Below are 22,317 nucleotides of genomic sequence, written 5' to 3'. Positions count from 1 at the left end.
CGAGAATGATTGGATCCGGTCCGAAATTGAACAGATTAAAATTGGATCTGATCCTAAATGGAGCCGGGAAAAATGGATCTGGCAGGAGTATTCAGTTCGGGGCAGACCCGTGCTACCACTGCTTTTTTTAATCTCTTGGACCCTTGGTGGTCCCTGGTCCCAAGGTTGAGAAACGGTGTCATAGGTAACGGAGATTCCGAGAAAGTAAAAAAAAAAAGATAAGACTTCCCCCCGTTTCAACTACTGCTAAAATGTGGCCTCCTTTATAAATTGCTCAATTCCTCACTTGAGGAAAATAATTTGATATTATGATCTAAGACTTGAACATAAAGTAGCATATTATGTCCCACAAAATTAGAACGTCAAAAAAGTCAAAGACGGTGGCTGCCATGTTATTTGAGTCAAAAGTGGCCACTGATGCCCCAAACAACAGTGCTGCTTTAACAACAAATGTATGGCTGTGTCATATCATTTAGATCCACAGAGTGTGTTCAGTCAAATTCTTAATTATGCCGGATTTAAACTTTGTCATGTGGTGGGTGTCACTCACTGAAAAAAGCATTATGCAGTGACAGTCACCAGAAACCAGAGATTGTTTGCTCCAAAGTTGACAGCACAGACTCCCTACTTATTATCTAGAGCAGGGGTTCCCAAACCAATTCCAGCTTGAGACTAGGGATGGGACGATATGAACATTTCATATCACGATTATTGTGATTTTGATTATCGCGATTTACGATATTATCGCGATAATCAAAATCCATTATCCTGGGGCGGAACATTTGCCAAAAAATATGTAAATTTATTTTTTGGCAAAGACATTTGATAGAAAAGACTGTATCACGTATGTATCAAGTACGTATATTATAAGTACCTTTTACCAATAAATTATAGAGGGTTTAAGTGGTACCGGATATGCAGCTTGGCAAATAAAAGGTGAATGAATTGATCCCAGTGCATGACGGAGGACAATATCACAATAAATGTAATCTCTGCGATACGATTATCGTGAGTGTTTTTTATCACGATAAACAATAATATCGCTTATCGTCCCATCCCTACTTGAGACCCTTTTCTGCTGTTTCTGAAAATGTTGAGATTTTTGTTTTGCTTAAAAAAACATATCCAAAGAATTGTTCCCACTGTAACTTTGAAACCTCTATTTTCCTGCGTGGAAGAAAGCCGAGAAGACTACATAGACTGTTTGACCACGAGGGAACACTGGTTTATAATGTTCTTTTGACTGTCTCTCTGTTCATCAGATGATCATTATGCAGCTCCAGCACTGCTGGTACTTCCATGGGTACGCTGAAGTGAGACCTATCCCCCTCGGCGTTACATTATTAACCGATTTCTATTTGTTGTGGGCTAACACCCTTTTGAATGCGTCAGTTATATGAATGTTTGAATTGTGTATTTTATGTATGCACCGGTTTGTGTGTGCGGTTGCGTGCGCTCGCTCGTGTGGTTACAACTTCCCTCTAGCACATACATGGGCAACTGGCGGCCCGCGGGCCACATGCGACCGCCACCTTCACTTAATGTGGCCCGCAGGTTAATATCGTAATACTATATTAATAATTGATTAATTGATTCAGCAGTTACAATTCCAAACATGCAAACATGACCCGCTTTAATGACTTCAGTCTATATTAGAAGCTTAATGACTAGTACTACTAGTATTTTTTATGTCCAATGTATTTGTATTTAAGTTCATGAAGTTAACATAAGAACATATAAATGTTCTATGTACTATTCAAGAATAGTGAAAAATGTTCAGGATTCCAATAAAAAAATTGCAGATCTACAAGCTCAAAACGCGTCGCACTGTGGCCCTCTGGAGTGAGTGTGGAAATAAAGTGGCCCTCTCCATCAGAGTTGTCTAGCAGAAGAAGCAGCATGGTTATTGCCTGGTTGTGAGCTGGTTTTGAGACGACGTCTTCCTCCGTCACCACAGAGCTTCCTGTGCTCACTGTCCACTGTCATCTCTTGCTTTCAGATAATAAGGACGTGTCGGTGATTATGAGCGAGATGGATGTAAACGCCATCGCAGGGACACTGAAACTTTACTTCAGAGAGCTGCCAGAACCCCTGTTCACTGACCATCTCTACCCAAACTTTGCTGGAGGCATCAGTAAGTGACCCAGCATTTTACCCAGTTTATTCATTTGGCTTATCCCTGAGGCTGATTCTGCAAATGTATTCAAAATCCTGGTTTTCTGAAAGATGTTTCTATATCAGTGGTGTTCAAACTATGTCACAGACCTCTTAGAATTATGTATTTGCGGACCCTCATCTCAAAATATTTTGTACCAGGGACCCAGAGAAAAAAAGATTTTAGTTACAAATGTTCGCTTAAAAAATATAAATATTCAAAGATTTGCACAGACTTTCATGATATTTCAATGATAGCAGATCTACAAGCTTGTTTTATATCTGCTATTTTTGAATAGCAAAGTATAAAATAATGGTTAAAGTGGAAGTGACACAGATGTGTTCCAGTTCTAAATGGGTTAATACAATTATGGATTCAATCTGGTAATGGTGTCTCATGTTTTGAACAGCAATGAACTTTATTATTCACAGATATATATATATATATATATATATATATATATATAGAAAAATCAAGAAAATTTGAGCAAATCTTTGAATATATGTATATATTTTGTTTTTAAAGCAAACATTTGTAACTCAAATCTTTGCTTCTGCCGGGTCCCTGATACATAATATTTTGAGATGGGGGTCCGCGTCCAATAAATTACATATCATTTTGTGGGTCCATGACATGAAAAAGATTGAGAACCTATTATAGCAACATACGTGTTTCAGAAAACTGTTAGTATTTAGAAGACATTTGCATTTGCAGAATGGGCCTCAGGTGTTGATGGGTTAAATCCCATTATTGTAACATTATTTACAACAGCTTTATTAGCGGTTTGTTAATATGTCCCCCATGATTAACCACTGTATGGTTCTGTGCAGCCCTGACGGACAGCGTGGCCAAAGAGAGCTGTATGTTGAACTTGTTGCTGTCACTGCCAGAACCCAACCTGGTCACCTTCCTCTTCCTGTTGGACCACTTGAAGAGGTAGGTCAAGTGCACGCGCGCACGCATGCACACACACACACACACACACACACACACACACACACACACACACACACACACACACACACACACACACACACACACACACACACACACACACACACACACACGCACGCACGCAGATAGGGCTGTCACGATTATGACATTTTACTTGACGATTAATTGTCACTCAAATAATCGCGATTAACGATTTAAATGTGTTTTTGTCGTTGACAATTACATTTCTGTTTGGCTTGTATGGCTTTGAAGTTGCACATGGCAGATAATATGACACATAACCTAAATATACAAAGAAATTACTGACATATTTGATAACTTTATACTTCAAATAGAACATTGATAGTGGAAATAGCCGATGTACAAGCTCACAACGCGTCGCATGGCGGCGTGTTATGAGCTTGTAGATCTGCTGTTTCCAATATTTTTGGAAATGTTTGAAAATATATGAACATTTTTCAACGATTGACGATTATGACAAAAATAATTGCGATTATGTCAAATAATTGCGATTAGACGGTTATGTAATACTTGTGACAGGCCTACCACGCAGATGTCATAACGTTGCTTGCGTGTTGTCTCGGCCCATTAATTTGCTACTGCATCATGCGTCCTCTGATCCGCTAACCCAGGGTCGCAGAGAAGGAGTGTGTCAACAAGATGTCTCTCCACAACCTGGCCACAGTGTTCGGCCCCACCCTGCTCAGGCCTGCCGAGAAAGACAGCAAGATCCCCGCCAACCCCACGCAACCCATTAGCATGGCGGACAGCTGGTCGCTGGAAGTTATGTCACAGGTACGGTACACAGGCCACCTCTGCTCCCCGCTCCTCTGAAATGATTACCTACACGTTAGTCTCGCACTAATCTGTCTGCGCCACTGCCTCAAACATGTGACATTGTGCACGTGACACGCGTTAGATATTTATGACGACGCTTTCCGTTTATGGTGACAGACAGTAACTGAGCTCTACGATAGAAGTCAATGATAATTCATTGCAATTTAAATGTGGACACCGACGCTGCTTTTGCAAACTTACTGTTTACACTACATTTCATTACTTATTTTTAAGCGGTGCTAGCCGCGCCAATACGTGAAAATACATGGGGAAAATAAGTCATTGATGCACTGTTGATCTTAAGCGCAAAATATCCAGACTGTGTCACTATCTGTGTGTTTCTGATTGGACAATATAATGATGTGACATCATGTGGCTCTATACATCATCATACTTGAGTAAAAGTACAAAAGTATTGGTATCAAAATGTACTTAAAAGTACCAAAAGCAAAAGTACTCATTAGGCAGAATGTCCAATTTCAAGTTTTCAAATGTATAAATATATCTTTTGCTGAAAATAAAGCAAAAGCAAATGGCCTAAATGTATATACAGTAGACCTGGAGCAGTTCATGTATTTTATGTAATAATAATAATCAAAATCTACAAAGTAACTATAAAGTTCTCAAGTAAATGTTGTGGAGTAAAAAGTACAATATTTGGATCCGAGGTGTGGTGGAGTAGAAGTGCAGGTATTGGAAATTGGAAATATTCAAGTAAAGTACATACTCAAAAGTGTACTTTAAGTACGGTGCTTGAGTAAATGTACTTAGTTACGTTACACCACTGTCTCTCCCCTCGGTTTACAGGTGCAGGTGCTGTTGTACTTCCTCCAGCTGGAGACCATCCCCACCCCGGACAGTAAACGACAGAGCATTCTGTTCTCCACAGAAGTATAGAGCAACACTGACTCCCACTTGGACTTTGAAGGACAATGAAGGAGAGCGTCCTGTAAGGAAACATTACAGGGAGAAGGAGAGAGAAGGACGTTTGGCTCAAACTGAGTCCATAATAGTCTGTTTTTGAATCTACTGACTGAGTCAAATTGGCTCTCGCTGGGCTGCAACAGCAAGGGAAGGTCTCTGGTGATAAATGAATGGCCATATATCCACCAGAGGGCGTCGTCGTACGTGTAAAGATGAGTCCAATACTTGGCAGCAATCTCCCCAATGAACACTGATACATCATGCTTAATATTTATTGTGATACTCTGTACCTCCAACGATACAGTGCATTTCATTTCCCATTGTCCTTTTCACTCTGTTTTCACTGATCTTAACAGTGTAGCTTCACATTACACCAACAAAGCAATCTTTTTGCCCTCATTCTTGTTTTCTTTTTCTTTCTTTTTTTTTGCATGTAATGGCTAATTTCTACATTGCAGAACAGATTTTCAACTGAAAATGTAGTATAAATTAGACTTACTGTAAGTATTAGCTTGTTCCATGTGTGTGTTTATTTTGGACAATCGTTAAGTTGATAGTTTTAAGAAAGCTTGCTTGCTTATCCATTTCAGATATTGAGAGAAGTGAAATTCTGCCAAGAAGACACTTTTCCTTTCTTTCTTTCTTTCTTTCTTTCTTTCTTTCTTTCTTTCTTTTTTTCTTTCTTTCTTTTTTTCTTTCGCTCTCTCTTTCTTTCTTTCTTTCTTTCTCTCTTTCTTTCTTTCTTTCTTTCTTTCTTTCTTTCTTTCTCTCTTTCTTTCTTTCTTTCTTTCTTTCTTGGGGACATTTTAAAGTCGAGCATCTGTGAATCAAGAGAGGGACAGAAGATCATGCGTACACAGACAGAAGCAAACCCTGGATGGAAAGAGAGACATAATATAGGCTGTGAGTAAGAAAAACTGTCAAATAAATAACTGTTGGAAAGCTCACAGACGGTCAGTAGTGCGTTGCAATCAGACTGCCTGCAGTTTTGAACAGAAAAAGGATTTTCCTCTATGTGTGTTGTCTGTGTCTCAAGGTTCGTCTTCTGCTTAAATATCCAAGCAATATATTTTTTAACATAGTAATTGTTTGTGTTCTTTATCTTCGTTCAAAAGATGTCCTTATGAAAACATAAGACGTCTTGGCCAAAATAATATGTTGTTTGTTTCATGGAGAAAACTGTTGTATTCACTGATACGCGACTATGTACATAATCTTAAAGCTGTATTTGATTGTTTTTTGTTTGTTTTTTAGCACTGTAATTGTTATTATTGTAATTTATTTTGGAGTCTGGGGAAGAAATCGAAGTAAGTATTTGTTATTCTATGTCTACTTTTTGGTTTGATGAAGACAGTGGTAGATCATAGCTTGACTTTAAGTCTTGCTTTAAATAAGCAGGATTTAGCCTTGTTCTTATAGTAACAACTCTGCTGTTCTGTCCAGCCTATCAATACACAGCTAAATAGTATGAAGGTAACAACAAACATTTCGTCGTTGTCGGGTGGAAACCTTGTATGTCCAAAACCGTTTGTTTTGAATTTTATCATTTTTAAAATTATTTAAACTAGTGACAACAGCCGGTGCACGGCGTTGTGTGCTTGTAGATCAGCTGTTTTCACTACTTTTTTGCGATGACCTTGTGTGATGAAGCAATGCTTTACTTTGCGAAAAAATTTATAACATTTGAAACTTGGAGATACGAGGTTTCTACCCGACAGTGACGATTTGTAATTGTAATACACAGCAGAAATACGGTGTTAGTTGAACTTCAATTAACACTGCATTTAGCTGGGTATGCTTCTGTGATAAAGGCACAAGCTCTTTAACTGCTGGGTCAACTGTATGTCATAGTAGTCAGTCTCATACCCAGAGACCATTGTCCATTTAGTCTGATATTGTGGAATATCATAACACAGAACACATGTATGACATCTTTATTTTTTAAACTATTTAATGGCTACGAAAGTGCACTCATCAATTGTTAGAACTACTGTATTACAAACAAGTGACCTGAGCACTCCATTTATATCCACTGAAGACCACATCTATTGATCTAGTGATATTTGGAAATATTTTATTTAATGTAATTCCACCCGCCTCTTTTCTTTCCGCCATACCATGGATATCCGTGTACGCATGTGCCCTTTAATTGTTTTGTATTCCGTTAAGCTTGAAAGTTACCAACTTGAGGGCCAAGTTGATGAAAAAGCTCTTAGAATATTTTTGTTGTTAGAAATAATGAGAGTTTTTGTCTTAATTTCTGTACCGTGATTCAACATGCAGGCATGTTTTATCGAAGATCTGTTTGATCTCCTTTGACAAAAAATTGGAATCTTGATATACTGTTAGGTGTAGGGTGTTAGTGGCTCTTGAATTTCTGGTTTACATAATACGGTATGTCCTTCCCTGGCCTATTAAAAGATATAATGAATATCATGTTTAGTGATGGCTTGGAAGAAACTGGTTTACACATTCTGAGATGAAATGTCTCCTGCTTTGACCGCTCACACCCATACCTTCTCCCATAATATAAACTGTACTGTATACCACATGCATTATCGTCGCTGTCTGGAGGACACCTTGTATGTAAAAAATAATATATATATATATATATATATATATATATATATATATATATATATATATATATATATATATATATATATATATATATATATATTATTTAGTCACATGCCATTGTAATCAGGCCTGGAATTTCATCATTTTAGGGGCAAGGCCACTTGGCCTTTGGCGTTGTCCATTTTTTGAGGGCACAAAGGCTGAATGCCAAGGCAGGAAGGCCATCAAATAAAACAAGATCTTAGTCCATTGAAACAATTTGTTGAATTTAAGGGTTAGGAATGATAACCTAATCTGCAGTGAAACAGATAAATGATGGTATTTACAATCTGAGCCATGCTCAGCCCTGCACCAATCAAAGTCTGTGGATTGGTTTAAAGATGGGGAATTAAGAGTTCAGAATCTCAAAAAAAGACACTGGTGTCTACCTGAAAAGAAAGAGACACTAGTGTCTACTGTCTACATATTTACAAGAAAGAAACAAAGGAAGAACAGTCAGCTGGGGCATTAAGGCCACTGTGGCCTCAGCTCATGCCATTGTATTGAGGGGCACAAGGCCAAACCGAGGGGCAATGACAGCCATGGCCTCCCTGAAATTCCTGCCCTGATTGTAATACTTTTCATTGGTGGTTACATATTTATAAAACCCACAAACACTTAACCACGTTCCAAACTTTTCGAAAACGGAATATCCACAAGCTCACGGGTCAACTATTTTCAATACCTTTGTGTGACATTCTTGTATGACGAAGTAGATCGTTCTTTTACCAAAAAATAAAGGTTGAAATACGGAGACACAACATGTCTGCCCGACAGCAACGATATGAACTCTGCGTTCTGTGCTTGTGATTGTATGAATAATGTGGATAACTAGACTAAATGCTGTATGCTCACAGAGGATTTCCAATTTCCAGAAAACTTGCCAATGGCTCTGGAGGCAGAGAAGACTTTTCTCTGAAAAAACATATCAACCATGAAACAATACACAGATATGCATAGAAACTGATCTATCAGGGCATCGCAATAAAGTCTCATGACTTATTTTCATTGTGGTCCTGTAGACCTGACTGGAAGGCAGGCAGAAGGTAGCTTGTAAGCTACGCAGAACACCTTTAGCAAATTACACATTATAAAACTAATGCATACTCTGATATTTTGCTCAGGAGTCGATTTATTCCCAGAAGGAATTGCAGTCAGTCTTTTTTCAACACTAGCTACTTCTGAAGACACCTAATTAAAAGTACAAGTGGTTAGACAAAGCAAGCAATGCTTGTTTTCTTACCTCTTTTCTATGACCTTAAGCATTCAAATTCAAGATATAGTGAGGACTATTCAAAGCATTCAGGAAAATAATTATGTTTTGACTAACAGTGGCAATATTCAGTCACAAAAGGTAGGCTACCTTTCCATCTCTTATTTTTTTTATTACATCGACATTTAACTCATGGCTGCATGCAGCATTCGCATTCACATGGGTTGTGTTAGGATGTGAGACGGGGCAATGCATACTGTTCATCTTTTCTCACCTAAATTAGTGGTTGCCTCAACCCCATTGTGCCTCAATCCGTAAGCTTTTATTCAGCCCCTGCTTTGTGGGATAGTCAAAGCAAGGAGTAGTAGAGATTCTGATCCAGCCAGGGAGAGACTTATGCCTTCCGTCTCTTAAGGGGGTATTTCAGTTTCCCATTGCCTTTGGCGAGAACAGTCACACGACACATCTCTGATAGACCAATACAGGAGCTCAGATGTTGGTGTGGTAGTAGTTCATGTAGGCCTACGTTATGTCTGCATGGCTCCGACCCCTTCATCAGACAGTGGTTTAGTACTGGATCAAGCCGAGTTAAGTTCACAAGCTGGAGGTGAAGAAGGGCATTTTTCTCACTGTTGAAGATATAATTTCATACTGTCGCTGTGGCCTTGACTTACTATAACTCTTAAAACCTCTACTCAACATGCTTCACATATTTTGACCTAATTTTATGTATCAAGTATTTATCTTCCAATGCAGGCAAATATAACATAGAACAGTGGTGTTATGTTGTATACTACTTGCAAGTTGAAACAGGAGAATGTTTGCAAACATACTCAATCTCTGATGTGAGTCCTATGTTGCCATCTACATATGAATATTCCATTTCAGTCAGATGTCACTTACCATATACTGTAACTACAACAGTTTTGACTAATAAAAGCATTTCCAGCTAAAACTCAAACAAAATGGAATATCACTGGCTTATGTGAGGCCTGCATTTTCAGTTGTGTAGACTGTGTGTTGTAGACAGACTGGTCACTGTGGTCGTTTAGCTATCCAGCTTAGATGAAAGTTTACGTGGGAGCTCTTGTGGACGTTAAAAGAAAGTCTTCTCAAGTTTAAACAAAACTCAAACCCATGAACCACTTTCTTATTACTGTATAATATGTATAATATACTAGAGTATACAGTAAATGGGATTCAAGACCCAGTAATGTTTGAACAGTAAGGATTGGTCATGCTAGTACAGCATCATTTTGAATTATTGACACTGGTAACAGCTTAATCACTCTCAACTCAACATTGTTATTGTCTGTTGATTGTCAATCGCATGTATCCTCATTACAATTCCTTTAATGAGCTTAAAACCTTTTGTCTGTTTTTGAAAAAGTAAATACCGTGTGTATACCAGCAGAGAATAAATTGTGTTTTCTGGTGGGAAACACTGTAGATTAATTAAGTACAAACATAAACATACAGAAGATATTGCTATGAGAATAAAAATTTTAATGTTTGGTGAATATTAGTACATTGCCATGTTACATGTGGTAGCAAATATAGCCTCTTTGAAATAATTACATTGGGCTTTTGGAAATGTGTCAATGTTAAATTCCTTATTTTCGGTCTGCCTACAGTTTGAGAAGCTCAAGATGGGACTTAGAAAAACAATATCACTTCCTTAGCATTTATTTTTTATTTTTCATGCTCCATTTAGCATTCAACATTATGCTTGTAGTACTGTAAAAAGGGATACTGTACCCTAATGACAAACATGTTTGGAAGGCAAATTTGCTGCCTCTGTTTGTACACAAAATGTTAAATAAAAACTTCTGTATCTATGTAAAAGGTTATAAAATGTTCTGTATTTTGAAACTTATTTTTTCATTGGGAAAACTGAGATTAAGCTTTACAAAATATAGATGGGCCCAATATCTCAGAGCCTGCTCCCTGTGCTCCATAAAAGAATCACAATGAGCAATTAATGACACAGAATGTATAGCAAAATAAATCCATAATTTAGTATTGAAATAAATCATTTCCTCTCCCTCTGCACTCAACTTGTGCCAGCAACTTCACTAGCTAACCCATGGAACTAAGTGGCTTGTTTGGTCTCTGCATTTTGTCCTCCCTTTTGACTGCAAATGTAATGTAAATCATGGTGCAGCAGGCACTCTATTCCTAGAGCACATATTCCACAGCCTAAGACTGTATAAGTTGTGGGTTGCAACCATCAGGATATATTTTACCATTCATTTACAGACCAAATCCATTGCATTTGTCAACAAACTATTTAAAATAGTGTTTGTTTGGCTGGCACTAGGATATTGTCAAATGCATGTGATACTGGACCTGGTATACTATGAGACAATAGTTGATAGTAGTGTCTGAATAACCATGGTTGCTGAATAAGGGAGGGAAAAAAAGGGTTTCCATAATGTTGGCCGCAGCTTGAAAAATATGCTGCTGGAAAGCTGAAATTGGTGACTTACCTATTAAGGGAACCAATTAAGATCTAAACAATGCTTCTAATTGTTGGTTCAAGAGCTGTAGTTCAAATCACACTTCATGGTTGAGTTTTTGTGATTAACGTAACGTTAGACAATGCTTCTTCTGGGAAACATACCTCAGGCCTAGTAGCCATCCAAGAAAGACATGCTTCCAATTGTACAAAACTGTTAAAATGAGAGCACTTTGTAAACTCTCCATATGCTATGTCTATGGCAGTGAATAGCTAGCATACACAGTATGCAATGTTTTTAGTGATTTTAGAAGTGAAACGTCTTGAGAACATAGACACTTTTGCATTTGTTGACAAGCATTTTTTTCTATGAATTAACTGAGACTGAAACCGGCCAGCCACATATCAGACTCCCAGATACACAGACCTGTGTATCATAACACCGATGGACAGACCTAAACACTCACACAGTGGTGAAAAGGTACCCGAAAGCCACACTTCAGTAAAAGTAGATTAGTAGGCTACAAAATGACTCTAGGCAAAAGTGAAAGTCACCCGTTAAAAAGCCTATCATTCGAGTAAAAATCTCTGATCAAACCTGATATTAAATATACTTAAGTTTCAAAAGTAAAAGTACTGTAAATGCAATTAATAAAAAAAAAAATCATTGTCTCTCATGTCTTTCTCTCTGTATGGTATCGTCCTATAGATGAGTTGAATTAACAAAAATCTTAGGGAATGTTGAAATTTCATTTCCTCATGGCTGACAAATTCAACATTTCAGCCCATAAGAATTCAGTCTCACTTCAAGGATTTGTTTTTTAACAGCAAAATATGCTCTCTGTATGTAAGTCTGTGAGCTTGTCAGCGGCTAATCTCACAATCCCGTGGACTGCATTAGCACCAAATGTCTTGAGCAAGCTCCCACAATAGGCAACGTATTATTATTTTTTTCACTTATATTTGATTCTTTTTTTAAATGAAACTATAAAACAATAACTTTAATTATATGTTATAATATATATATATATAGATATATAAATATAAAGAGGATCAGTCAGATCAGGTGGAAACCGTTGGAGTTATACATACTGTATGACTAGGGACTGACCTCATAAACTGGCCACATGGGAGTCACGCCGCGATTAGACCCTGCTCTGTTAACATACATTATGGCATCTTGCTGGCAGGGAAAGCTGCATCTGCTGCTGTCATCATGTGTGTTACAAAAAAAAGAGCATCCATAAGGAACAACATTTTTTCAGGCAATTGAAAGTGGAGCAGCATCAGGAAAGGTAGAATGACAGGTGGCCCTCGCGGGCTGCCATCAACAGTTTCTCACGCAGGACGTCTATGCTGGAATAATCAGGCAGCTTCAGGTAATTGACGCAGGTCATAACCGAGGGGAGGTAAAGGTCTGGATTCTCTGTGATGTCAAAAGTCTTCCTGACGATGGTAAGAGGGGGGTTCAGACTCTGGAGCCCCCCCACAGGCAGTCTAGGGCTTCCTGTCACGAACTGCAGGAAAAGCCTCTGCTGCTCGCCATCAAAGTTACTCAGCACCTCGAACAGGAACTGCACCGCACGGCTGTCGTGTGTGTAGCCGTGGTCGGATCGACAGCACTCCATCAGTGTCTTCACATCCCATGTCTCTGACTTATTGCCGCACAGCAGCTGGTCCAACTCCTCTGGATAGAAATACTGTAGGTGCTGCAGGGGGAAGACCGATTCAAAGCCTTCCCTGAATGATTCAAACTGGCTGGACACGCCTTCATTCAGGGTCCAGTACACCACCAACCTGAGGTATTCCTCCAGGTTGTGGATGGTGACGGGGATGTCTTTACCCCCCTTCTTTAGCTCAATGTCGGAGAACCCTGGTAAGGTGAAGTCCAACATCAGGTCCTCAACAGAGCAGCCATTCATGTTCAGGCTCACCAGCGCTTCCTGCAGGGTCTCCCATGTCAGTGTTGGGTCCTGCTCCAGCCTTTTCTTCTGGCGGATGATATCCTCCAGGTTCTGGATCGCCTTGTATATGCCAGAGTCGATGTTGATTAGGTCATGGGAGCTGATGGAGAGTTCATGCCTCAACATCCACTTGTAGAAAGGCAAACCCAAGGGCAGATCCAATAGTTTGAAGTCGATGATGGCTTTGGCCATTAGCTTTCCCAAGAAGCAGAACTTTTCTTTGATTTTGGTGATGTGTTCTGATGTGGTTGTCCTACCGAAGGGGACCACAAACAGTCCCCAGGAGTTGAACGTGTACTTGGTTCCCTCTTGGCTTCCGTTAGGGTCGGCCAAGGTGACCTCTTCACCTCTCCATAGCTCCAGGTCAGCCCGCTGGAGCTCCCGAGATACCAGAGCATAGAACTCCATTGTAGGCCCTAGGCCTGTGCCCTCCTCGTTCTCATATTGGATTTCCAGCATGGCCTTAGAGCTGCAAAGGTCCTGCATCACAATCTCAGCCTGTTTTAGGAGTTCCTCACGGTTTATCGTCCTCTTTTCACGGTTCAGACGTGTTGCCACCCGGCTGTCCCGAAAGTCAGATTGATTGATCTTGGGGCTAGTGTCAAGTAAGCGCTGCATGGCTCTGTCACGGTCAAAGGCTGTTGCATAGAACAGCCTCTGCCTTGTGTTGAAAGGGAAGAAGAAAGGGCAAGTCTTTCCAAGTTCAATGAGCCAGGAGGGGATGTTTCCCGTCAGGATGACCAGCGGGTCTTGTAACTGACGATCGGCCTTCGCCGACAGCTTATTGTTGATGAACTCATTAGTGGGGATGATTTCCTTACACACAGCATTGGCATACAAGTAGAACCAATATCTACTGATGGAGTGGAGGACCCTCAGGAGCAGGATGACTTCTAAAGAGGGGTCATCAAATGTTATAGTCTCTGGTGGGTCTGAAATTAGGTATGTGTCTAAAGGACTGACCACACTGGGACACACACCGTCATGCCACAGCTCATCCTGTTTATTGACGTTGTTTTTAGTTGGGTTGGCCTGCGCTTGGCACACCTTTCCCCCCACAATGTCTTCACTACCACCCTCAACTTCTATCACAGGCTTATACCATATGGTGTGTGTTCTGGTCCAGATGTCAGTTCGCATGAAGGTATTGACACCATCATCTGTGGACTCCCTTTCCTCCTCTATCTGAAGGTTGAAATGCCGGACGGCCTGGTACACCGTCATATTGTACGGCAGCAAGCGATCACCAATGTAGAACTGTAATATGTGGCTGCCAGAATTCAGTAACTGGTCTGCCTGAGATTCATCTACTATTTCATCTTCTGATTCGTCACCATTACTGTTTTTTCCGTAACCTCGTACAACCAAGTATCTTTCAATGGATTGCACCAGGTCCAGTGGATCAAATTTCACTGCACTGCCCTTCCATTGCTTCAGATTTGTGCAATCTGGGTGTCTCTGTAGTTGACACCTCAAATGTTGAGTGTTGAATAATTTCATTGCCTGAGAGATCCTGCTCCCATTGTCATTACCACCGAGAAAGTCGTAAACTTTAACAGGGAACTGCTCCGTTTGGCTCAGGCAATCATTCATTTTCTGCATCAGTGACAGAAGAGGCCCATTTTCCGATGGCTCCAGCCGGCCTGTGGGCTCCCTTCCCGGAACTGGGCAGCCAAAGAAGACATGGAGGAATCTTTTGAGTCGCACGTCACGGCTGATCACGTCCCTGTCACTGTTGGAGGTTAGATAGAGCAACAACTGTTTTACTAGCCCACTGTGTTGGATCTCAAATGATGACACATCAGACTCTGAAACTATACTGCGGATCTCCACCAGACACTCTACACCACCATCCACCTGCAAATTGAGCTGCTCTGTGGCCGCGCAGAGCGTTCTGAGTACATTCAGTGCGGGGTTGCTGCCATCTATGTTCTCCGAGTTGAAATAGCTCTCCATAAACCTATTGGACTGCTCTTTGATCCAGGCCTTGAGCTTGTCATTATTTGAGATTGAGTCGTTAGGAGCATTTTCCAGGCCACTCTCTACTGCAATACCTGGGGGCTCAAAGTGGGTAGGGCTCATAGCCTCATCATCTACTTTGTCATCCTCCCCGAGGTGGCCCAATGAATCTGGTGGATCGATGGTGGAGCAGACATCAGGTGTGACATTAGTATCAGCTGTAGTGGATGCAGTGTTAATAATACTACTGGTGCATGCCTTCTTGGGGGGACTGGTAATCAGGACGGCATCTGACTCTGCCAGGTTCTTCACCTGGTGTATTACACCTCTTCTGAAATAGACGCTCAAAACATCAGGCAGCTTCTGCATGAGAATCTCAGCCATCTGTAAAGAGCCCACAAGAATCTTCAGGTCCTGGCTGGATAGCATGGAGGCAATGTGACTGGAGACAGAATGGTTCCTCAACACATCCCTCAGAAGCTCAGTGTCAGCAAAGTAGATCATCCTGAGGATGGCTCTAAGGCACTTGTGTCTGACAGTGGAGCTGGCTGAGGAGCTATACACTTCATAAAGGACCCCATACAGGGTCTTGATGAAGCACTTTGCAAGCTCAGGATCCTCCTTCATCAGCTGAGCCCGCACATCTTCCTGCCATACTTCCTGGTCGCCCCCTTTGTTGGGATTGGCAAGAGGATTGAGTTTCCTCTGTATGCCACGTGCCGTGCCAGTTTCCTCATTGATCTGCTGCATAGAGTTGAAGTCAATGACGTAGGCGCTGTCATGAGAAGGCAAGCTGATCTCGTTCTCCCCGTTATTGTAGGCCGTCTCAATGATGCGGCTATTAGGGCGGCTATAAGCATGCCACAGCCCCTGGTCATCACACCACTGCCAAATGGTTTCCCCTGTGGCCTGGGCATTGCCTTTTTTAAGCATGGCATCCACTGCAAAAATACCCTCTTGGGGCAGACAGGGCATAAGCTGACAAATGAGGGAGGTGAGTTCATAGAACTCCTGAGGGCTCCGGGGAACAAGTTCAATCTGTTCCTGGCAGCTGCCATTTGATGAACTACACAGGAGAAAGCGCAGGGTCTCTGCTATGTTTTGTTTCATGAGTTGCACAGCTAAGCAGGGGCATCTGGAGCATATGCGGGAGAACATGCGCACAACGATGATCAACACCCCTGAGCTGAGCATCGGAGGGGTCACCAGCAGCTGCTGCTGAATGTTGGTCAGCAGGTTTTGCGAGGCTACCTGCTGCAGAAGGTTGTCCTCATGCTGTAAATTGTCCACCAGTCTGGCAAAACAGAGACAAGTGCTTTCGACAGATTTCTTATCCTGGTGCATGAGTCTCTGAGTCAACAGTGGAAGAGAGTCAGCAACAAAGTGGAACTCGTTCGGGGTGATGTTCTGGCAACAGTTGGCTGCAATAGTCAGGGCATTTCTCTGTGCGTTCATGCTGAAGAACTCTAGGTACAACAGGCAGTTTGCAAGCCCTCCAGCCTGCAGGATGGCTTTACTGTGTTGCCATGACAACATTTCCAAGGCAGTCAGTGCCTGCTCTGCTACATCAATAAACTGGATAACCTGAAGTTTTTCCAGGAAGACTGGAATTGCACTGACCACCATGGCAGAGGATCTGGGTAGTGCCTCCATCATGTATGTGAGAGCACGGGAGGCATGGATCATAATATCAAAGTTATGCTCCATTTGTAACAATGCAATCAATGTTGGAACCGCATTCTTGACGGGGAATCCGTGCAGTGTATCCTCATTGCCCATGACCAGCAGCTGGCACATCTCAATGGAAGCCTGGAGCTGCTTGGATTCATCGCCCGTCGCCTGCATAACTTGCAGCAGCTGCTGAGCTGAGGAGGGAGATGCAAAGTCCGCCTCAGCTTTGGCTGAGGTAGATGATTTAGAAGCTGACTTCTGTGAGGAGGGACCCCCAGAGACCACGCTCTTCTTGCTCTGGCCTTGACCTGAAGATGCAGTTGGCTTCAACCGAAAGATGCCTGCAGAGGACGATGACGTGGAGGCTGAAGGGCACTCTTTGATGTAGCTACCCACAACTTTGGCTGATTTATGATTTGCAGTTTTGCTCTCTGTACGGTTGGGAAAGGACCCAGCAGAGCTGCTCACGGTGGGGAAGGAGTCTACTCTCTTCCATTTCCGTGACAGGGAGGGACCAAAGGCCCCGTTGCTCGACTTGACCCGAGCGCCCTGCGTGGTGGTGCTGTTGGTGCCTGTGGAGGAGGAGGAGGAAGCTGTGGAGGCTGAGGGGGAGGAGTCTATGGTGTTACACCCAGCTTTGGCTGAGGAGGAATATTTGTAATAGGCCGCCAGCTTGGTGGGTTTTGGACTTCTCCACTCGGTACGGTTGGGACGGGACCAACCATTACTGCTCAGGGTGGGGAGGGAGTCTGATGATTTCTTCCATTTTTGGGGGTCCGATGGCCCAGAGGCCCCACTTTTCTTGCTCTGGCCTTGACCTGAAGATGGAGGTGACTTGGCCTGGGCACCATTTGGTTGGGTGGGGCTATTGGATCCTGGGGGAGAGGAAGCTGTTGAGGCTAAAGTGGTGTCCATCACAGTGCCACTGGCCGAGGTGGCTGATTTAGAAGCCAGCTTGGAGGGTTTCGTTGTTCTGCCCTCGGTATGGTTAGGGGGGGACCCAGCAGCGCTGCTCGGAGTGGGGAGGTCTGCTTTCTTCCACTTCTGTAATGGGGGAGACCCAGAAGTGTTGCTCGGAGTGGAGAGAAGGTCTGCTTTCTTCCACTTCTGTAAGGGTGGTGAACCAGAAGTGTTGCTCGAAGTGGGGAGGTCTGCTTTCTTCCACTTCTGTAATGGGGGAGACCCAGAAGTGTTGCTCGGAGTGGAGAGAAGGTCTGTTTTCTTCCATTTCTGTAAGGGGGGTGAACCAGAAGTGTTGCTCGAAGTGGGGAGGTCTGCTTTCTTCCATTTCTGTGAGGGGGGGGACCCAGAGGCCCCATTCCTCTTGGTCTGGCCTTGACTTGGAGACGCAGGCAGCTTGATCTGGGCACCCGGCGGAGTGGTGTTATTGTTGTCCGTGGAAGGATCGGAAGCTGGAGAAGCCGGAGAAGCTGAGGAGGAGTCCATCACCATGCAACATCCAGCATTGGTTGAGGCGGCCAGGAAAGCCAGGTTGGTGGGCTTTGCAGTTCTGCCTTCAGTATTGTATTGTCTTGTCTTGTCTTGTCTTGTCTTGTCTTCTCTTTACTCTCTTCTCTCTGTCTTTCTCTGACTCCAACTGACTATCACTTCAGGGCTGTCTGTTCTGTATCCTTCATGTTCTCGCTCTAACGCTCTTTCTGCAACACCTTATGTACTGACCAGCACTCAATCTGATGACTGACGTCATGCGCAAGCTGTTGCCATGAATGCAAAACAAAACCGATTTGTGCAGTTACCCTAATAGTCCCTACAACGCTGTGTCCCTGGCGTTGGAGGGACTTTGGATGTTCATATTTACACACATCTTATATACAGTATGAAGTTCACCTATCTTGAGAACTGTCAGTCTGACCAACTTCAAACTTGGGACGGGCATCGCAGACGACCCGAGGGAGTTGAGTCCACAGTATTGGGTCGTCGGATGGGCAGTTGTCCAGAACTGCAAATATTATGCCCATACTGTATATGGAGATCCGGTTGTCCAGAACTGCCAATCAAACCAATGTGCATGCCCATATATGGGCATATACTGGTTAGGCCCATATGTCGACATAAAAGGGACACAGCCAGACAAACAGGTACAACGGGTACTCTGACAGTGGTTACAACGGGTATTGCATAGCTGGGTGGGGCACGCATTCACAACTTGCATTGTTTCCATCTTGCATCGTTCTCGAGCCTGATCTAAGCGGAAAATCTGCACACATTCCCTCAGTGAACGTTTCACATCTGCTTTTTATAGCGCCACCAGGAGATACTTTTTTATATATATTATTACTTGTTAAACATCATGCAAACATGAGCGGATAGGCTACGGGGATATTGCAGTTGATTATTCTATGTTTGCATTTAACTATTATGTGTTTTAGCACTGACTGACTTTTGTTATTCAATTAATAATAGTGATTGATTGATTGAGTATTTTTTATTAGACAAAAAATGGAGAACAGTACAAGTATAGTCAATACAATAAAGACATGTAGTAGAGTACAAGTACAGTTAAACACCCTGCCTAAAAGGAGGATCCCAAATAAGTCCTTTTACTGTCTTTTTTACGTTGGAAGTCCTTGGTATTCAATTCATGGTCATAACAAATAGCAAGCAAAAACAAAAAGAGTAGAATGGGGTTATACACCAGCTCATCTCAGTAGGAATGAGATTTCCAGACTGCTTAGTGGATTTAACCTCAAGTTCACATGCTGCTATAGACCATAAGCTATACCGTAGTTCCCATGTTTCCACTTAGCTTGGCACAAAAGGGGCAAGATTTGAGCCTCACAGAGGTGTGCTAAAGAAATCCCTATATATGCTGTTGTTGGATTGCTGTTACAGTATACACTGTGAAATCCTCAGTGTTCATTTAACTTAGAACAGGGGTCTTCAACAGGGGGTCCGGGACCCCTAAGGGGTCCTCAGAGTTACTACAGGGGGTCCTCCAAATCTTTGTGTGATAGAAACCTTTTTTTTCCTGAGAACTTTAGCCAGATCTACAACCTCACAACGCCTCGTGCTGTGAGGCGTTGTGAGCTTGTAGATTGGCTATTTTTGGCAAAGGGGTTTAGTGTAGAGGGGCAAAAACAGACTAAGTACAGAGTGAAAGGTGAAGTTTATATAAGTTCAGGTGGTTAAATATCTGAAAAACACAAATTGACATGAATCCAAAATATACTGATTGCGCTGTCAAACGATGAAACTATATGGAATCTATGAACAGGTTTATCTCTCTCTCAACTAAGGGGTCCTTGGACTGAATACGTTGAAGACCCCTGGCCCTGACTTAGAATGTATTGCTTTGTACACGGCCTGAGTTAGAGTAAATGAACACAGAGTTCTTTCCACATCACTCTAGTTGTGCTATAGAAAGCCCTTGGAATGAGACCATAGCACTGACAGATTGATTGTTTAGCAGCAGGGGTCCAGGCAGGGGGGGTTAACTGGAAATGCCCTGGTTATTACAGTCAGAGAGACTGAAATGAAACATGATAAGGAAGGACGTATAGAACATGGATGCAGGCCATTACGTGATGAACAGTATATAGCTGACAATGGGAGCTATAGTTCTCGGTGCTCAAGAAGACAGGCTTTAAAAAAGGGAGTCTGCCCTTTTCTTTTAACTCACACACCGTAGTCACCCCCAAACCCTTTCGGTGAATTCCCGTGGGTCTGTCTTGTACTATTCAGACTCACAGGATCCTCTATTGTCAGCTGGTCCGATAGGCCAGTCAATCAGTTGAGTCTCAAATTGCCAGGGAGCTGTTACAGCATACATGGGCAACTGGCGGCCCGGGGGCCACATGCGGCCCCCACATTCGGCCCGCAGGTTAATATCGGAATACTGATATATTATTGATTTCAGCTGTTTCAAACATGCAAACATGAGCTTAACGACTAGAACTAGTCTTTTTATGTCTAATGTATTTGTATTTAAGTTCATAAAGTTAACAGAAGAACACTAAACTGACTAAAGTTTTTACTTTTCAGGATATTACTGAGTAAAAATAATTCAGGCTTCAAATTCAAAAATAGACGATCTACAAGCTCAAAACGCGTCGAGCTTGTAGATCGGCTATTTTTGCCTGTATATGCAGTGTGGCCCTCTGGAGTGAGTGTGAAAATATAGTGGCCCTCTCCATCATCAAAGTTACCCACCCCTGTGTTACAGTATGGGGAGACAGTACTCATGATAGAGTTCCATTTTATAGCACACAGGGTCAAAACACCATATCCTGTTTTCCTTAGTGACATGTCCCATTTACTGAATGATATTAGGCTACATTATGTGTTAGTGAAAGGTGCTTTAAGTTCTTTCTATGAAGCGCACGTGTCTCACAAAAGTTATTGGATAGTTTCCTCTGTGTTTAATTCTGAAACATACAGCAGTCCAAGTTTGATAATGGTTTAGAAGATAAGTGAACATACAGTTTGAATGTGTTATTGGGTTGCATAGATATGGACCACGTTCTGTTTGCATCCTCGCTCCCCCTCAAGTTCATAATATTCTGTAATGAATATGAGTGTTTGTGACAGAACTGCTCTAATGTTCACAATCAATCGTCTACTGCTATTGAAACTGATAGGCAGGTTTCCATTATTGTTAATCAGAGTAACATCCGCAACACTGAGTAACAGTTTTTAAAAACCACGTTATGCCGTAATGGATATTACAATTATCCCCCCAACATTATTCATATATTATTCAAAGACTTCTAACACAGTGTACAGTACATAAAAACGGACAAGATATTTGTAAACTGACAATCTAATCCGTTTAATAATAACTAGACCGGTGCCCTTTGGGCAGGATAGTCACCATTGACCTCCAGTTGTGCAATACCTGTTGTATCCGTCTGTCTGTCTGTCTGTCTGTCTGTCTGTCTGTCTGTCTGTCTGTCTGTCTGTCTGTCTGTCTGTCTGTCTGTGTCCATTTCATGCCCCTACATGGAGATCTCTTATCTCTGTCTGTCTGGCTCACTTTTATGCCCATATATGGTGTTCCGTGTCCAGGCCAGTCTGTGATGTCAATACTATGATGTCATAGTACAGACAGACAGACAGACAGACAGACAGACAGACAGACAGACAGTAAATTAATAGTTAGAAGATTTATCAGGCAGTGTATCCAGTGGCGTCAGTTCAGCAAAAGCTAAGGTATGGCAACATGACTGGTGTCTTGCACGCGCGCATACCTTAGCAACAGCCATAATGAAAAGTCTATTTTATTATTTCCCCCTGTAGCCAAGGTATGGCGGCTGCCATAGCTTGCCATACCCAATTGACGCCTCTGAGTGAATCTGAAGGAAAAGTGAAAAAAGAAAATGAGTGGCTCCACCTCTCTCCATGTTTAGCCCATTGACCTTAACTCACGCAGTGATGTAGTCTACTAGAAATTCGCGGCCGCTGCGCGGCCGCTCCATTCCTAGGACTTCGCGCCCTCCGGGCGCTCAGGCAGGACTGCTCTATATTTGATCAACATAAGGGTTTAGGTTTTAAGTCAGATTAAAATGTTTTCAAAAATCCATTTTTAGATTAACACACACAAACA

At 42.2% G+C, this 22,317-nt stretch overlaps 2 protein-coding genes across 2 annotated transcripts in view; one reads left to right on the top strand and one right to left on the bottom strand.

The window, feature by feature from the left end:
• The window catches only part of bcr (BCR activator of RhoGEF and GTPase), a gene marked incomplete at both ends in the record, with an annotated part of 136,197 nt that extends 131,354 nt beyond the window's left edge, over positions 1 to 4,843 (top strand). The window contains 4 exons of the mRNA XM_080742999.1: positions 2,000 to 2,134; positions 2,986 to 3,091; positions 3,742 to 3,904; positions 4,754 to 4,843. Coding sequence (XP_080599125.1) covers positions 2,000 to 2,134; positions 2,986 to 3,091; positions 3,742 to 3,904; positions 4,754 to 4,843 — 494 coding nt within the window. The remainder of the gene's footprint in view (positions 1 to 1,999; positions 2,135 to 2,985; positions 3,092 to 3,741; positions 3,905 to 4,753) is intronic.
• A 7,603-nt stretch (positions 4,844 to 12,446) lies between these two features.
• Positions 12,447 to 18,206, bottom strand: LOC308299727 (E3 ubiquitin-protein ligase TRIP12-like; the record flags this gene model as incomplete). Its single annotated transcript, XM_080743517.1, has 1 exon — positions 12,447 to 18,206. One exon carries the CDS (start codon positions 18,204 to 18,206, stop codon positions 12,447 to 12,449), a length of 5,760 nt encoding a protein of 1,919 aa, XP_080599643.1.
• Between the last annotated feature and the right edge of the window lie 4,111 nt (positions 18,207 to 22,317).

The sequence above is a fragment of the Nannobrachium achirus genome, assembly GCF_963921795.1.
Source record: "Nannobrachium achirus genome assembly, chromosome: 15".
NCBI classification, from domain to species: domain Eukaryota; kingdom Metazoa; phylum Chordata; class Actinopteri; order Myctophiformes; family Myctophidae; genus Nannobrachium; species Nannobrachium achirus.
The sequence above is the reverse complement of the archived record's forward strand: the minus strand, read 5'-3'. Positions and strand labels throughout refer to the sequence as shown.